This window comes from Labrus mixtus, chromosome 17 (genome assembly GCF_963584025.1).
Source record: "Labrus mixtus chromosome 17, fLabMix1.1, whole genome shotgun sequence".
In the NCBI taxonomy this organism is placed as follows: Eukaryota; Metazoa; Chordata; class Actinopteri; order Labriformes; family Labridae; genus Labrus; species Labrus mixtus.
The window spans coordinates 7,948,140-7,964,765 of record NC_083628.1 but is presented as its reverse complement, the minus strand read 5'-3'; the positions used below and the strand labels follow the sequence as shown (position 1 = coordinate 7,964,765).

The following is a 16,626-nucleotide window of genomic DNA, read 5'->3' as shown; positions in this document are numbered from 1 at the left end:
AACTACGGATGCATGGGACATTTAGAGCGACCGGCTGACACACTTCGCTCTTCCCTGGAATTGGAAACTAAAAACCATCAAACCGGTTATGCATTAGTTATTCCTCAGCAGAAGTCAAATAGAGCACAGACATTGAGAACGATGACTTTATTTACTGAACACCTGCAGGTAAGTACAGATATCAGACACTGAGATACAAATATGAACAGAGAGAGAGGAAATATCACGTGGACTCCCAAAGCTGCACACTCCTCACATCAAGCTGCATCTTCAGATAACAGCCCTTTATAGAGGAAAAAGTTACAAACTGTCCAAATTCAATCAACAAATCAACAAAAATGAGTGAAAAAAAAAGAAATCAAACAGCATTAAAATGAAAGATTAACACGTTTCTCTTTAAAATCGCAGTATGTTGTATCATGAAATACCTGTTTCTATATAAATATATACACACACACACACACACTTCATACAACAGTTTGTGTTTCAATGAAAAACAAAGAACCCTAACATTGTGGTTTTGCTATACTACAATGGCACATTGACTCAAACTTGAAGCAAAAGAATTGTGTTTTGAGAAATAGGTTTATTGAATTTCTGGTAGGGAGTTGGCTGGCTACCCAAACTAGAAGATTACACCTTTTCTGTCTTTAAAAAATAAAAGCAAAAAAGAGAGGTAGTGACCTTCAAAGGGGTTTTTCATATTTCCCAAAATGTCAAACTACTCTATTGAAGCCTAAAAAAAAAAAAACAGAAGTGAAAAGAGATGTTGGTTGTCATGTATAAATGAACATCCCTTAAATGTGTTATTTAATTAAAAAAAAGCTGAGAACGGATTTGCTTGCAATTTTTTTTCATGCCATAAGTCACATGGTATTAGTTTTGTTTCTCAACAAAATTAATTTTCCCTCAAGACATGTAATCTAATATTGAATCATGTATTCGAACGAGATAAATTACTCCACTATCACATGAAAAAAATAATAATCTTTCTTCCTTTTTATTTTAGAGATAAAGAAATGATCACCGCTTGATCACCAGATAACAAAAGTGATTAGGTGATTATTTATCTCTAGTTTGTTTTTCTAGTTTGAGATCACAAGTTCAATGACCTTATTGCAAGCAGAAAGGAAACCTGTCATCTTGACATAAAGTAAGAAATAACTTGTGATCTCTGTTCCTTAATGTTGTGGGTTGGGAATCGGAGGGTCACCGGTTCAAGTCCCGGCACGGACCAAAGTCCGGAAATTGGTCTGGTAGCTGGAGAGGTGCCAGTCCACTTCCTGAGCACTGCCGAGGTGCCCTTGAGCAAGGCACCTATCCCCCCCCCCCCCACCAGCTCAGGAGCGCCCACTGTGGGCAGCCCCCTCACTCTGAGACCTCTCCATTAGTGCATGTCCAAAGGATCCTGTTTGTGCATGTGTGTGTATTTCGGCCTATGTTTGTGTAGCATGTTAACTAGACAGAGTGTAAAAACGAATTTCCCCTCGCGGGATCAATAAAGTATAAATTATTAATTATTATTATTATCTTGTTACTAAAAGAAATCAGGCTATGTTGAAAATTTCAGAGTTTTCAACTTTTGGTCTCAAGAAAATATATTTTTTTTTCTTTTGATAAATCCTGAACACGACCCTTTTGTTTTCTGGAGATGATGTGGTTTACTCTGACATCATTAAAAAAAACACATGCCTTTCATTTAAAGATAAAGAAGCAAAAAACTTTTTGAGATTCCAACAATAATTTTTCAGTGATGCGTTGTTACGGTGATGAACCTATTACCACAGAAAAAGAAGCGTACATAAGATAGATATAATTAACTAGTTATCTTCAGATAATCAAACCCATGTTGTTGTTTTGAAGATAAGCTTATTTTTAATACGTCAACATGAAAAGCACTAACTTATTACCCTGCCTTTAAATAAAGCTTTATCCAGTTAAAGAACTTCCTCCAAATGACAAACTCAGTTTATGATTTTTTGTCAGAAAATCTTGTAACTTTAAAAAAAAAAAAAAAAAGGTAAACTAACCAGTTATCACAAGAAAATAAGCTGCATTATCTTGATGTTGTAACATAATAAACTCTAAACCTCAAGAACAAAAAATATTGCAAGCATGGCCTTCTGCACTTGCCAAACTTTTACCACTCAGAGAGCATGCATCTTCATTTGAAGAGTGTGCTTTAACTATAAGGAAAAAAAAAACAGAAGGTAAAATCACAGAGTTCCTTACAAAACGATTACATTCTGCATGCTGATCTGAAATACTGAAGATAAGGGCCAGAGCTCACGACATTAAAAGTGATCACACCGATGAGTTGACTCGGTACGAGAATGTCCTAAAAAATGAGTACACCAGCACAGAAAGATGATGTTGAATCCTTGTTCGAGTTTTGGCAGCTTAAGACCTCTCTTTAAAAACTCCTTAAGAATGAAAATTGCTCTTTATAGATGTACTTTTTTTTGATATGTTGGGGAGGGGGGCACATCGACCCAAAGCGGAGGAATGTAGGCTCTGATTAGAGGGAGCAAACAGTTTGGCAGCATGGCTTCAATCTTCTCCATTACTTCCACCTCCTCAGAAGAAGCGCCCAGAGTACTGCCTCACACTGAAATAAGAGACAGATCAAAAGGTAAGGGAGGGGCGTTTCAAAACATTAAGAATATTTATTTCAACAGGACCATGACACGGGTCATGAGCTGGTAATGCTGGGAGCTGCAAACTGGGACATTTTTCATGTGGAGCACAACTGTGAGTTATGTAAAAAAAAAAAAAAAAAAAAAGCCTGCCAAGGTCAAGGCTGAGGACACATTTTGTCTGCGAGCAGCAATACGACTGCTGAGACCAGCTTAGCCATTTAGTGATGGGGGCAGAGAGGACGTGTGTGTGCACAGTGAAAAGCTTTTAAAGATGAAATACTGGTGGAAGAAAAAAAAAAAACACTAATGTTCCAGCATAATGAGGACAATTTGAACATGAAAGTGGGGCAGTAAAACACTGGTTTTTAGTTGAATGTTTGCAGTTAATTTCATTAATGTTAGGGCTGTAGCTAATATTTAATGTTATTATCAATAACTCAACTGATGCTTTTTTTTTGGGGGGGGGGCTTTTTGGGCCTTTATTGTAGAGACAGGACAGTGGATAGAGCGAGAAATCAGAGAGACAGTGAGAGCTGCAGGTCAGATTTGAACCCGAGGCGCCCGCTTGGAGGACTGTAGCCGCTGTACATCGGGCAAACGCAATAACCACTGTGCCCTGTACTGATACATTTTTGCCTGTTTCATCAATGGAGGGGAGAAAATGGTGAAAAATGATCTGTACAGTTGAAGTGAAAACGGTTTCTAGTTGGGAAATTGAAAAACTAAAATCATCAAATGTTTTAATTTATCAAAAGGAGTCAAATTATATTAGAAAAGCAGTTAAATCACATTCTGCTCATCACCGTTTAAACCACCATGTTTAGTTCTACACAGGATGAAACCTTTAGGATGTTCACACTTTTAGAACTGATGTTCAGATAAATGCTGTAAAACAAACAAAATAACAAACTCATGATATGTTTTATGTCTTTTATAATGAAGTCTGAATTACGTTTCACCTTGCTGGGCTGAGAGAGTTTACTCACATTTGAGACGACATATAAAAAAAAAAAAAAAAAAAAAAAAAAACGTCCATGCAGCGGTGCGTGATCATGCAGGCCTCAGAGGGGAGCACACTGCACAATGAGAGGAGGGAATCACAGGAGCACGTGCCTGTTCTGCAGCAGGTACTGGGCATTCTGGATCTGGTCTTGTGTTCCTGTGATGGTGATGATGCGGTCCTCAGAGCCCTCTAGTGGTTCATCAATCTTGATGGATGCACCGGACTCGTGGCGGATCTGCTTGATCCTCTGGCCTCCCTTACCGATGATGGAGCCAGCAAGCTGCAGAACAAACACACACACGTCAACTGCACATCGATGTTAGGGGGGCATTTCTTCTCTTACATTATTTTCTGCAATATTTAACAATTTTTGAGACTTTTCTGGAAGATTTGATGGCATGCTTACATCTTTTGGGATGGTGACTTGTGTTGTGATGACTGGGCCTCCAATATCGCTGTACGAGCCTCTACCGCCTACAACAAGAGGTGAGAAAGAGCATTTAAGGTGAATTTGTCTGTAACAGAAGCAGCGAGCAAGACGAAGCAATCCCTTTAGGTTAGGAAACAAGACACTGGACTCTTACAATCTATTGCCACTCACCAGACTGAAAGTGGTCCCAGGAAGAATTGTTGTCTTTGAGAGAATCATGGGAAAGGAAACAAGAGAGTGAAAAGTAAAAAAAACACACCACAAGGACAAAGACAAGAGGTAGTGTGATAGAAAAACCAGTTACACGGTAAAACCCCAAGCAGACAAACGAGTTGAACGACAAAGAATATGTTTTTTGTTAAAGCAAATATGAATTCACTGATGAACACCCTGGTGTCAGCAGATTTTAAAACAGCTTAAAGGGCAAACAAAATGATTAAGCTACAGACTGTAATGTATGTGAATGTTCAATAATTAACTAATAGTGCAGCCCTGAAATCCAAACGTTAACCACAAAGTCCCTCTGCTTAAAGAGGGATATTTATTTTTTGCTATTAAATTGATCATTTTCCTTTCCTGATTTTGTTTCCTTATAAAGTGATTTAGAGAATATACTCATTTAGAACAGCTGTTCAATGTAATGCCATGTGACTAGAGGAAAAAAAGACCCTCAACATTTGAAGTCCAGGATAAAATCAACTCCAAGTATGGCCGCAGTTACAAACATGAGGTTGAAAACATGTAAGCTTTTCTGTCAATTTAAACTAAAACTGAAGCGTGTGACCTTGATAGAGAAAGACCTTGTGGCAGAGATGTTGAACTGCATTAGCTTGTATAAAGGTGCCTGATTACCAGGACACTGTATGAGTGTATGAACTAACCTTGGACCTGAACACCAATAACAAAACCTGCAGTAATGAATTGCCCTATAGAAAATAATTGCTGAATGGAGTGACTTAAAGTGGGGTGGCGGTAGCTCCGTCTGCAGGGACTTGGGTTGGGAGTCAGAGGGTCTCCAGATCAAGTCCCGGTGCTGACCAAAATATGGAAGTTGGTCTGGTAACTGGAGAGGTGCCAGGCCACTTCCCGAGGTGCCAAGGTGCCTTTGAACCACCGAACCCCCAACAGCTCTCTGGTGTGCTTTCTGTGTCGCAGCCCCACTCTGACATCTCTCCACTAATGCATGTGCACAGGTCCTGTTTGTGCATGCGTGTGTTTCGAACCTATGTGTGTGAGCAGCATGTCTCTCAATAGTGTGTAAAACTGGAGTAGTATGTACAATTACAATTAAACAGTTAAAACTGTAAATCTGTGCTGGATTCCCATAAATGTCAACACTCACCATATCCGCCTCCACTCTGAATGCCATTGATTGAAGAAGAAAAAAAATGAAACTCTATTAGTGACATAATAACAGACCACACACTTGGTAACTACTCAATATATATATATGTATAACACAAATATCCTGGCTGGTACTGGATCCTTTTTTTGTTTCAAGAACAGGGTGATTTCTCTGAGGCATGGATTCAGCGTGATGCTGGAAATATTCCACAAGGATGCGAGTCTGCGCTGACTCCGCGGCATTAAGCATTCTCTGCACATATTTCAGTGACATTCATGCTTCAAATATCCCATTCCACTCTATCTGAAAAGGACATTATTGGTTTGAGATCTGAGGCCTGCAGGCCACTGAAACAACCGGAAGAGCTCTGAGAACATCCTTATACTATGACAGTTTAGTCTGTATATATTTCAAATTATGCATTTAAAAGAAAAGGAACAGACCAAGAGCAATTACATAAACGATACGCCTTTTAAGCAGCTAAGTATGTCTGATAATGTGTTGATGGATTACAGACACTTGAACAGCTCTCACTTTAATAATGCAGGAGTGTTAGGGCTTGTTTAGCTGTGTTGGTAGAGCAGACACCGCACGTACAGAGGCTCCACGCATCAGCCGCAGGTTCAACTCCCTACCACGGTCCTTTGATGTGTCTGTCCTGTCTCTCTTTAGCTGTACTATCTCGTAAAAGTCAAAGGCCGATCTTAAAACAATAATAATAATGAAAGTGTTTTGGATACCTTGACAGTACCAGAGTTTTTTCAGTTTGACCCAAATACATTCCTGCTTTGTCATGCTGACACTACAAGGATCAGAATTTTGATCCTTGTAGTGTAAGTCATGTAATGTGTCTATGGGTCAAGCAGGCGATTAGTTATAGTTATACCTATGGTCTCTTAACATTTAGCATCATTAACATGCTACAGTCTAACCGAGTGTTGTTGTTGTTCAAATGCATCCATGTCTGGCCACAGACTGCCCGTCTTCTGATGGCCACTTCCAACAGAAATACCTCTCATATCCTCTAAAAGCTGCTTCAGCCAACATCAGCTTGAGTTCAGAGGAATATAATGGCATCCCATGTAACTAGATCTCAATCCAATAGAGCACCTTTCGGACGTGGGGGAGCTGAAGATTTGTAGGATGAAACCGAGCCGACAAACGTGAAGCAACTGCATGATGCTATTAAGAAATATAGTGGAAGCTCTCAGAGGAATCTTCCCAGCATCTTTGGCCAAACAAAGCTACGTTTTTTTTTGTAACACTTATTAGGTTCTTATTTAAGTAGAAAAAAATCAGTAAGCTAATCCTTTCCTTAAACGTATCTTCTAGTCATACTTTAATTTGTGAACTTTTAAGGCTCCCACGGATGAAAATTCATTTGCATTTAAGAAAGAAGTCTGGGGTTTTCTTCTTCAGCACGTGTTCCTTAAATCTTAATGAATGGATTAACTCTTTTTTTTATCTTTTCAGTTTTATTGTTTGCCTTTTTTTCCCCACTTGCAGCTCAGACCTGAAGGGAACCTGTTCAGGACTTGCTTTGGTTTCAGCTCAAGTTCATTCGCTAGCCGGGTGGATCTCTGAACTACGTACTCAGCTGCTCTGTGGTAACCAAGGAGACAACTGTTGCCAGGCAACAACAGGCCCTAGATCAGTGTGCATACACAGTGAGAAAGCAGCACAGTGTTCATGTCTCCGTGCTTGTACTACACTCAGACGTAAGGAAGTCCAATCATGAAAAATAATCCACAAACACCGCGGATGCGAGACCAGGAAGCTACAGACGTGCAGCAGCAGCAGCAGCACTACACGGGTAAACAGACGACACTCACCATGCTGTCATAACGGTCTCCTCCTCTGCCTCTTCTGTCACTATGGACCAGAAACATATGCATTAATATAGCTTCTATACTGTGGATGACTTTAGACACTACAGTATGCAGCAGGTGACTCTTAAGATTTGTATTGGGGGGGGGGAAAGAACCCCCACCTAACCTATTGATGGACAGTAAACTACCTCACAGTACTATAACAAGAAGCAAAAATAGTGCAATCATGTAAAGTGCAATAATACCGATGAGAAAAAATAGTGCAATAACGTTATGTGCAATAATAGATGTGCAAGTGTCCATGTGCAATAACTGTCAAAACAGGCAACACTACTTTTTTTGTTTCCAAAGAGTCCACTTTTGTAATCTAGCAACTGCTTATTTTTATGCAGCGTATAATTCTTGTGTATTTTTATAATCACAATGTTGAAATTTGGTGCAAGATGGCAAGAAACATTTATTCTATTTAAACACTAAGCTTTAATAACTGAAAGACATGCAGACTCTACTGACGTCCTGTGATCAGGCCGCTGGGTGACTTTCTGATCCTGACGTAACTTTCAGCATGCTGCTCTGCTTTTTGAAATGAACTAATCTAATGACGATCCTGCCCCGTGATCACCTTGGTCTGTCGTCCAGGCTGCTGTGATAGCTGCCATGTGAGAAGCGGTCTCCCCTGGAATCAAAGACAGACAGGGAGAAAGCGTTGATACATTCAGTTGATACGATTTCACGTGAGCTCTGGTTTGGTTTGTTAAAATGAATGATGAGCACTGTGAAGCAAATTGATTCATTTATAAATATAAACATTTGAACATTAATGTGACACACATAAAAAAAAAAAAAGAGATGTTAAGTGGGTTCGGTTTATTTTTGGCCGTTGTGTCACTTGCTACAGATCAGCTTCTAAAGGCGTATTATTTGGCTTTTGGTGCCTTTTTTTATTTAGTGATAGGACAGTGGATAGAGTCAGAAATTGGGTAGAGAGAGAGAGTGTTGAATGCCATGCCAGAAAGGAGCCATGGGTCGGAGGACTATAGCCTCTGTGCATGAGAAACCGTACCGTGCCAAAGTCAAACATCTTCACACCATGCCAGGGAAAATAAGTTTACCTTGCTTGAGCACGGTACGGAGAACTCACACTGGACAAACAAACTGGACTTTGGGGGTCAAACATGATTGGGCACAGTACAGATTGCCTGGTGTGAGCGCAACCATGAAAAATAACAGGTTTTAACTTGGGCAAAATAAAAAATAAAAAACTGTAAACGGTTTAGTTGTGAAAGCTTCCCCCTGCAATAGGGGTCCTCCTCACCCTCCTCTTGGCGGCGGTGGCGGGGGGAGAGGCAGGTTACGTGCTCGGCTGCCTCCTCGCCCGCCTCTGCTCAGCGGCGGCGGAGGACCACGACGGGGGCTTATGTCGTCGTAGTCCCTTCTTGAAGGGAGCATGGGTCGGTTGCCGCGAACAGGGGGGGGCATGCGCTCGAAGCCACCCCGCACACGGATGGGGAAGCCCCCCATGGGTCGTCTGCCTCTCTCCTCGAATAACATGGTGAAACCGCCGTAATCGTACGTCTCATCGTAGAAATTCGGGTCATAAGGTTGGGTGCGACCTTTGATGGGAGCCTGTTGAAGAGAAGAGATTTAAAGAGTTGATATTGCAAAAGACTGCTCTCTGTTTTGAACTGTTGACAGAAGAAGTAAAGCTGAAAAACTTTCACTTATTCAACATTTTAGCAACAGACTGAGGAGAAATAAACTCGCCTCTGACACCAGCTCCAGGATAACTTTGATACATTCAACGACACGTTCTGGTTTTCCTCCCACCAACACCACTCTGTCAGTGGAGTGAGGACAGCACTCCTGGAACAGCTTGATGGTTGTCTGGGTGTTCTGGGGCATCAAAACATGAACACGTTACAAAACCTTAAATCCAGGCAATCCTCTGATAGCGTGAGCTGCAGAATTAGCCAATAACATCAGACAAAAAAAAAAAAAAAAAAAAACTTTTAACGCATCTTGTGAATACTGAAACTGCAACTCCTAAAATACAAGAAAGAAAAGTGACTGCCCTACCTCTCTCAGCTCCTTTATCTTTGCACCTTTTACCCCAATGATGCCCCCTGCCAAACTTTGATGGATCAGCAGGCGAAGCTCACTGTCAAAATCTATTCCACTGTAATGCTGGTACTACAGAAACACAAAGCAGCAGAAGTTAGAGCAGTAGGGCCTGAAGCTCGTCCCATTGTTGACTAAAAGAGAACTTTTCTGGAATTGAACACTTGATGATGCTAAAGGAAAAAAGCATGGGACATCCTACTGTATGCAGATAACATAACATGTATAAAATAATATATAGGGAAATACACCAAAGCTAAGCAAAGCCACACCACATATCAAGATCATCTAATATATGTTCCCAGGGTTTAATCAATCATCCATATCTTGCCAATGTGCATGTACACTGCTGTTTTTTTTTTATAACATTGGAGCTTACCTCCTCTAACGTTGGAATGATTTTCAGCAGAATCTCTCCGATTGTGTCAATGCTAGCGTTCACACTCAGGATCCTGGCGGAGACCATTTTGGCAAAGAGGAAGCATGATATTACAACACGGAGAGTAATTTAACCAAAATGCAAAACCTGATAACAAACGTTTGAAGACGTCCAGAAAACACTTGCCGAGATTTTTACGCAGAAAGAAAGTAATAAGTCTTCTACTTAGGCCAAATTATAATTCTCTCAACAACAAAGTCATTACTAAAGCAGCTGGCATGCACTCAATCTAAAGTCGTTTTCACAGTGAGAGTCTTTGGAGGATGGGCAGCTTTAAAGGCTGAAACTAACGTGAGACAGGCCACACAGACTTGGGGAAGGGGGTGTGACAAAGAGAGAGAGAGAGATCTTCCCATCCCACCACCAGCAAGCTGGGGAAGAGGGACGTAACTCAAACACAACAACTGGGCCCCCAGCACACCTTTTCATTGTGACCTGAGGTTTAGGGAAGATAGGGAGGGGGGGTTGGGGAGGGGAGGGGAGCGCTTTGGGGCTGAGGTGAGGAGGAGGAGACGAGGTGGGCGAGAAGAGAGAGGAGTAACAGAGCAGAGGGGTTGAGTCGGGGGAGGAAATGTGAGTGGTTACCAACTACTTTGTGGCACAGGACAGGAGCAGGGGGGTGGAGGGGTCGGGGGGGGGGGGGGGGGGGGGGGGGGTGGGTGAGATTGGGGGGACAGTTATGAAAGCTTTAGCAGGCGGCTCTGATCGGATGTGGCCTGAGAGAAATTCAAAAGAAGGGATGCAGCACAATTAAATCAAAAAGAGACGACATCAATGGGTGGCAGACTGAGGAGGGAGGTGGAGCCTCAAAACAAGGAGCCAGTGCTCTGTCAGAAATCATGGACAGTGATGCTGAAAACTGTGTGGGGAGAGGTGGAGGAAGGTGGAGGAAGGGGGACCCAGAGGGCCAAAGAAGACAGAGCGAGGAAAAAAGAAGTCTACTTTCTTCAAGTTTCATTGTTATATTAAACATCTCAGCAAAGGAATCGTTACATCCAACAGCTGTGTTTCTAAGCATGAAAAGTGCTGTACCCTTAAAGCTGATGATTCCAATTACAGTCGGGGAGAGTTGAGAATTGACTCACTTTCAAAGATTCTTAACATGACTCTTAATAAGCCGAATCGTCTAGGGAGGTCTCCTACACTCCAAGGTAAACATGTTTTGGTGATTAAAAGTACCAAAACATTAAATGGAGCCGTTTCAAGTTAAAAGTGTCTTTTTCCTCCAACACTCACTGTTGGATGCTGAATGTAGGTTAGGACAGCAAGAGCTGAGCTGCTGCTGCTGCTGCTGCTAGCTTGTTTCTAAGTTTGAGGTTAACATCAGGATTCCTCCAGTGTTTATTTTTCACGAGGTCTAACCGTCAGCTAAACCAACACAGAGGTCTGCTGCTCTCAAAAACAACCAAATCAGGTAACTTAAGCTGTTTACATACACGCACAAAACGCAAACCCACACATTTTTTGTCCCAACCTAACCCCAGACGTGTTCCTTTCAGCCCCCTGGTAAAAAAAAAAAAAAAAAAAAAAATGCAGATTGATGTCGAAGTGAACTGATGTGCGATCGCAGCAGGAGTTGACGAGCGATGCTTGTGCATGCGAGTGAACTTGTTCATAACCTTTTCTGCTGTAACCCGTATGTTGCCTTACACTTCTTTGTTGACACTGTTAATAACTCCATTTACATGTAGAAATTGATATAAAGGCATGAAACTGTCAGTATAGTTTCAGACTGTGTCACTTCGCCTGCAATCCGGGGTTTCTGCAGCATCATATTTACGTCATGGCTTGCCTCCTGAGAGACATCAACCACACCCCCCCCACCCCCCCCACCCCTCCCTACCGCCTCACGTGGAAAACTTTGAGCTGGATGTTACAAATGTGAAGAAAGAAAAAGCGAGTCTGGAAGATTTCAGTAATGCTTGGGTGAAAACAGCTTAAATTGTAAAAACAAACCTGATGATAGTTTCCTGTTTAAAAGCAGGTGTCTCTCTATCGCTCCTGAAGAGACTTCGGTATCTGTGAACTGAGCTTCCACTTACTTAAGCTCACGAGCTAACTAAAGAGCTTCATCGAGACAACTCAGATGGCTAGTTAAAAATACACTAACTGTAAAGAAAGGTATTTTTCTGTGCAGAACACAGGTAGTGTTGCATCTTACATGTCCAACATGATTTCATATACCTGATCCAGGTCTAAAGTGTCAGGTGCAGCTCTTTTACTCAGTGATTTCTAGCATGGTTAATAAACTATAAAGACAAAAATTCCAACTCAATGGAGATGCTTTAAATGGACATAAAAATCAAGGGGAACAAAACATGTCTCTTACAGATGGAGGACGGGGGTGTTTGGGGGAGGAAGGGGAGTTTACTGTCATATATGTATAAAAATGTTAAAATGAAACAGAAGGCAGGTTATCAAAGACATGAGTTTCACTGTTCTAATCAGGCAGTAGGGCAATAACTGGTGGGACATACCGCTCTGGGCCACTGCTGTCTGGGACAGATACACTCGCATTGTACTGCATGGGCCGAGGTGGAGGTGGTGGTGGTTGTGTTGGTGGTGGTGGTTGTGGTGGAGGAGGTTGGCATTGGGCGGGGGCATTCAATCACAAGATGTCAAGTTAGGTGCCCATTTAAGGAGGGGCACGGTTTATGGGCGGGGCCAACCGGGAGTGTCAGGTGGGCAGCGGAGCGGGGCGGGGCGGGCGGGCGGGCGGGCGTTCAGGGGCGGGCAGAGGTTGGGCCAACGCAGGAGAGGCAAGTTGATCCAGTACATGGGGAACGGAGGAAGGTGGCCGAAAATAAAAACAAAACAAAAGTACAAAAGAAGGGAAGAGGGGGAGAAGGAATACATTTTTAATTGAATACACGCTAAACTGTGACCGAATAGTGAAATGAGTGAACTCTGCTAAGTGAAGAAGAACAAGAATTGTGACCTGGACAAACACAAGTATTAAAACAGTGTGGAGCACTACTGAAAAAGAGATTAAATCCACTCTGGCTTTCAGACATCTGTCGTCACTTCAAGGTCAAACTGGAACCAGGCTGAAACTCAAAAGTCAAACACTTCTATCTGACACGCTCTCCCTCAACTGTCCATATGAGACAACTTTATCTAATTGTTATATAAAAAAAGAATCTCTGACATAGTGTATACGTCCATTTTAAATATCAAACGTCAAACCTTTCTGACAAGAAATCTTAGCGTGTCTGAGTGAAAATCTAATTGATAGGAGGGTTCGAGGAATTTGCAAAAATATCCCAACAAAGTATTTTCCGAACTTGTCCGTTTACTTACGTCTGTGCGTAGAGCTTTTATGTTCTTTCCCCCCTTTCCGATTACAGCACCAGCATTCTGCAGCACAAAGATGATTTTTCTTAGAAAGGATTCTGTCTGGTTACTAACACATTTAGCCCGTTGTGTGGTGTGTGTTTTTTTTTGTTTTTTTCTCTCTTTCTTCTTTTTACTTTGCTCTGAAGCAGCACACGCAGCTCCACCATCTCGTCTGTGTTGCGAGAGCGTTTGAAGGCCTGTTCCTCGTCCATGTCTTCAGCTGGCCGTTTACCTGAGAGGAAGACACGGGAGGTCAAATCTGAGCCTGGCAATAACTCTGTACAAAGCTTACATAACAAAACACGCCTTTTATAATTCCTGTTACTGCAGTCTGCAGAATTCAACTATTTCCAACTTTGGCATCCCCAGTACAGGACAACATTTATATCATGGCCATCCTTTAATCATTATTAAGTATAACAAATAATAAATCATTAATTATTTTTGCAACAGAAAGCTAAGGCTTCCATCCTTTGCAGTTAACGAGGACATCATTATGTAATAATCCAACACATGGTATGAATGTAGCGAGGGGTTAACAGTAGCACAGCTTACAAATACACACAATTTATTTAGTCGTACAGATTTTGAACACATAACAAAACGTTAACGTCTGCTCATGTTAAATTATCAGATTATAATATTTTTATTTTCACATACATGTAAGATACTTAAAATATATTGTGTGGATTTTTTTTAAGTTTGATCACACCAATATTTAGAATAAAATCATCATTAATAACCACTACTGAGTTAAAACAGTGACACAAATTTAAAAAAAAAAAAAAAAAAACATGGTGGTTGCTGATTTACTGCAGCCAAATGTTTCCTGGAATTAGACCAGCACCACCATGTACTCTTCCTGGATTAAGATAAGGGCATATCTGCTAGGGTCCCCTGAACAGCAGTATCTTGGACAGGAGTGTCCCTCAACCATCTGACATGTCCACATGCTATGTAGAAGCAGCCAGAAATGCTCTGTTTTTTTTTCTTTTAGTCTTCCCTTGAGTGAAATATTAGCAGGTATATATATTCACACTGAATTTTAACATGGCATGGCTGTACACTGCGCAGACTGTTAATTTCATACTAAATACATTCATTAATGCAGTTTACATTGTGTTGACCATTATATATATATATATATATATATATATATATATATATACACATTTTTTTTCTAGTGGTGTTACCATTAGCGTCAGTGTTGCTGAATGTGATGTCTTCTTCTTGCTGATCGATTTTCACCTCCATTGTCTTGCACCTGCAGAGGGATGCAAACAGGCTCCTCTCTCTGGATCTGCTAAAAGGAGTGGGGGGGGGGGGGGGGGGGGGGGTTTGCACAATCAGCCTCACTTCATTTAACAAATGCAAGGACACATCTATTGAAAATGAGGATCAAGGCTGTGCCTTAAGATTTTTTCTATTATTGGCTAATCCCTCAACTTTTCTCTTGAATTTATATCCGACCGATTGCTCGGCTGTAATATGTAATAAAAAAAAAAAATGAAAACAAATCAAATATGCCATCTTCATAAAATTAAAATAAAAAAACAGCCAACACCCTGAAAGACAGAAATACTCAGTGGACTATTTTTGATTTTTTTTATTTAACCTTTATTTTTACCAGGCAAGAATTGCTTGAGATCAAATGACCTCTTTTTCGAGCAAGGCCAAAATGGCAGCAGCAAAAAATAAATATAAGACAAACCCAAAAAGAAAGCACAGACATGAGAAAGAGACAAATACAGTCCAGAAGGTGAAGAAGAAGAAGAAGATAAAGAAGAAGGAGGAGGAGGAGGAGGAGGACGAGGAGGACGAGATCATGTTAAACAAAAACAAAATACAACACACACTAAAAGAACAATTACGTGACGATGATAAAATACTATGCAGTGAAACATTAGACTTTAATTGTAGCAGCTGAAAAACAAGGCCTAATGAAAACAAATAATACATGAATGCATGTAGCAGCATACATTTCGACTATGTAGATTAGTCAGAATCCGGGATGTACTTAAAACTGCAAATATGATTGTTGTAAGTATCCCACAGGAGCTCCACTGCATGCATCCACCCACCTGCACCGCCCACTAATACCAGTTGCATACTGCTGCTTAAACAGTGTGGACTTCTGCAAGCATCACCCCTGTGCTGTGGTCTTGCTAAGTTGTATAGAGATGTATGTTAATATGGAATAAGTAGCAAAACTGTTGACTTCTGTTGTTTTTTTTTTAAGAGAGGTCACTTCTACCCCATTTTCTTTTTATTTCAGAAAAAGCACATTACTGCTGAAGGTGCATTTGTATAATGCACACATAAGCATTTGCAGAGACAGCTGCTATTATTATTACGCATTTGAATTGCTGCTGCGTAGCCTGGTTCACTCAATTTAACCTCACGTTAAAACAGAAACAGATACCCTATAATAATGTGGAAAGGAAACTGCGCAAATCCGGACGCGTTACAGAAGAAAACGAGTTTGTCAACCTGGGGCCTGTCAACCTGCTCCAAACACAAATTAGCTATCTGGAATTGACATTACTTAGCTTAGCGAACAGCTCTGCTAAACCAGCCAATAACACCGTCTGCATGTTTTTATGAGGCGTGTCTAAGCAGCCACAGCTTACACGTTGCGACTGTAAAATATCCACATGCAAGAAATAAGCGGAGGGGGGAAAAAAACAGCTGTTCACGCAATGTCAGCGGTGGGAATGTAATTATACGAACGGTAACAAGCAGACGGGCTAAATGACGCGATGTTTATAATTCAAGGTGACACGAAACAAGAGTTTGGAAAACAAACCTGCAGAAATACCGCGCTGACTGCGGTCGTCTACGGATTCCTCGCCCAGAAACGTGTGCAGGGGCTTTCAGCATGGAAGGGAGACACTGAGGTCGAGCGTGATTCGTCGACAGCTCAGACTGTGTGCGTTTCTTACGCTCACCGAGTCAGCACAGGCGAGCGGAGCTGAGACACGCTCAGTTGACTGAAGCGAGCGACGAACTCACCGGGACCGCAAAGGACAATTTCTCAAACGCTCTCTGAGAAGCTCGGGGTTTTTTACAACCCGAGTAAAGGCTGGCAGGTAGCTGTTCCTCTCAGGCAACAACCCCGCCCCCTCCGACTGACACGCCCACCATGAACCGCGGCATGTCTGGGCAGTGGGCATGTGGTTTCTAGTGATGACTTTAGTTTTAGGTAAGTTTATTTGGAACTTTAAAACTACTGATATAGCCAAGATAAAAAAAAGTGGTCTGGATGGTCCATGTGCATAAGTAGCTGTTACTCATAGATAACAGTACAAAATAGTAGCTCTGCCAGTGCATAGTATGATATATAAATAAATAATTATTATAAAAAAGCAGTCAAGTGTGCAAATATACAGGTGTAATGCAGCTCAGGCATTGTCTCAGGCAACTCAGCTCGATTTTTTAGCCTATGCCCAAATCTATCAATGTGTATTCTAGCCTATTTATTTTTGAT

The 16,626-nt window shown here is 41.4% G+C and overlaps 1 protein-coding gene across 2 annotated transcripts; it reads right to left on the bottom strand.

The window, feature by feature from the left end:
• Positions 1–1,090: 1,090 nt before the first annotated feature.
• On the bottom strand, positions 1,091–16,146 carry hnrpkl (heterogeneous nuclear ribonucleoprotein K, like). 2 transcript variants are annotated; one of them, XM_061061126.1, is made up of 16 exons: positions 15,946–16,146; positions 14,333–14,439; positions 13,274–13,371; positions 13,104–13,160; positions 12,281–12,324; positions 9,744–9,816; positions 9,323–9,436; positions 9,011–9,139; positions 8,562–8,872; positions 7,869–7,922; positions 7,250–7,289; positions 5,415–5,430; positions 4,244–4,276; positions 4,049–4,116; positions 3,753–3,922; positions 1,091–2,608 (listed from the first exon to the last, which is right to left on the bottom strand). In XM_061061126.1, exons 1-16 carry the CDS (start codon positions 16,017–16,019, stop codon positions 2,578–2,580), a joined length of 1,419 nt encoding a protein of 472 aa, XP_060917109.1. In that variant the 5' UTR covers positions 16,020–16,146; the 3' UTR covers positions 1,091–2,577. The 2 variants fall into 2 exon arrangements, with proteins under 2 accessions (XP_060917109.1, XP_060917108.1); XM_061061125.1 differs by having other exon boundaries at positions 14,333–14,442; positions 15,946–16,145.
• Between the last annotated feature and the right edge of the window lie 480 nt (positions 16,147–16,626).

What these genes read in the sequence shown, in the direction of transcription:
- hnrpkl (XM_061061125.1), bottom strand. Translation starts at nt 16,019, where the DNA reads ATGCTGAAAGCCCCTGCACACGTTTCTGGGCGAGGAATCCGTAGACGA. An exon ending in TCAGCGCGGTATTTCTGCAG is followed by an intron (nt 14,443 to 15,945) that starts GTTTGTTTTCCA and finishes CACTCCTTTTAG; the next exon opens with CAGATCCAGAGAGAGGAGCC. An exon ending in TAAAAGCTCTACGCACAGAC is followed by an intron (nt 12,325 to 13,103) that starts GTAAGTAAACGG and finishes CGGCCCATGCAG; the next exon opens with TACAATGCGAGTGTATCTGT.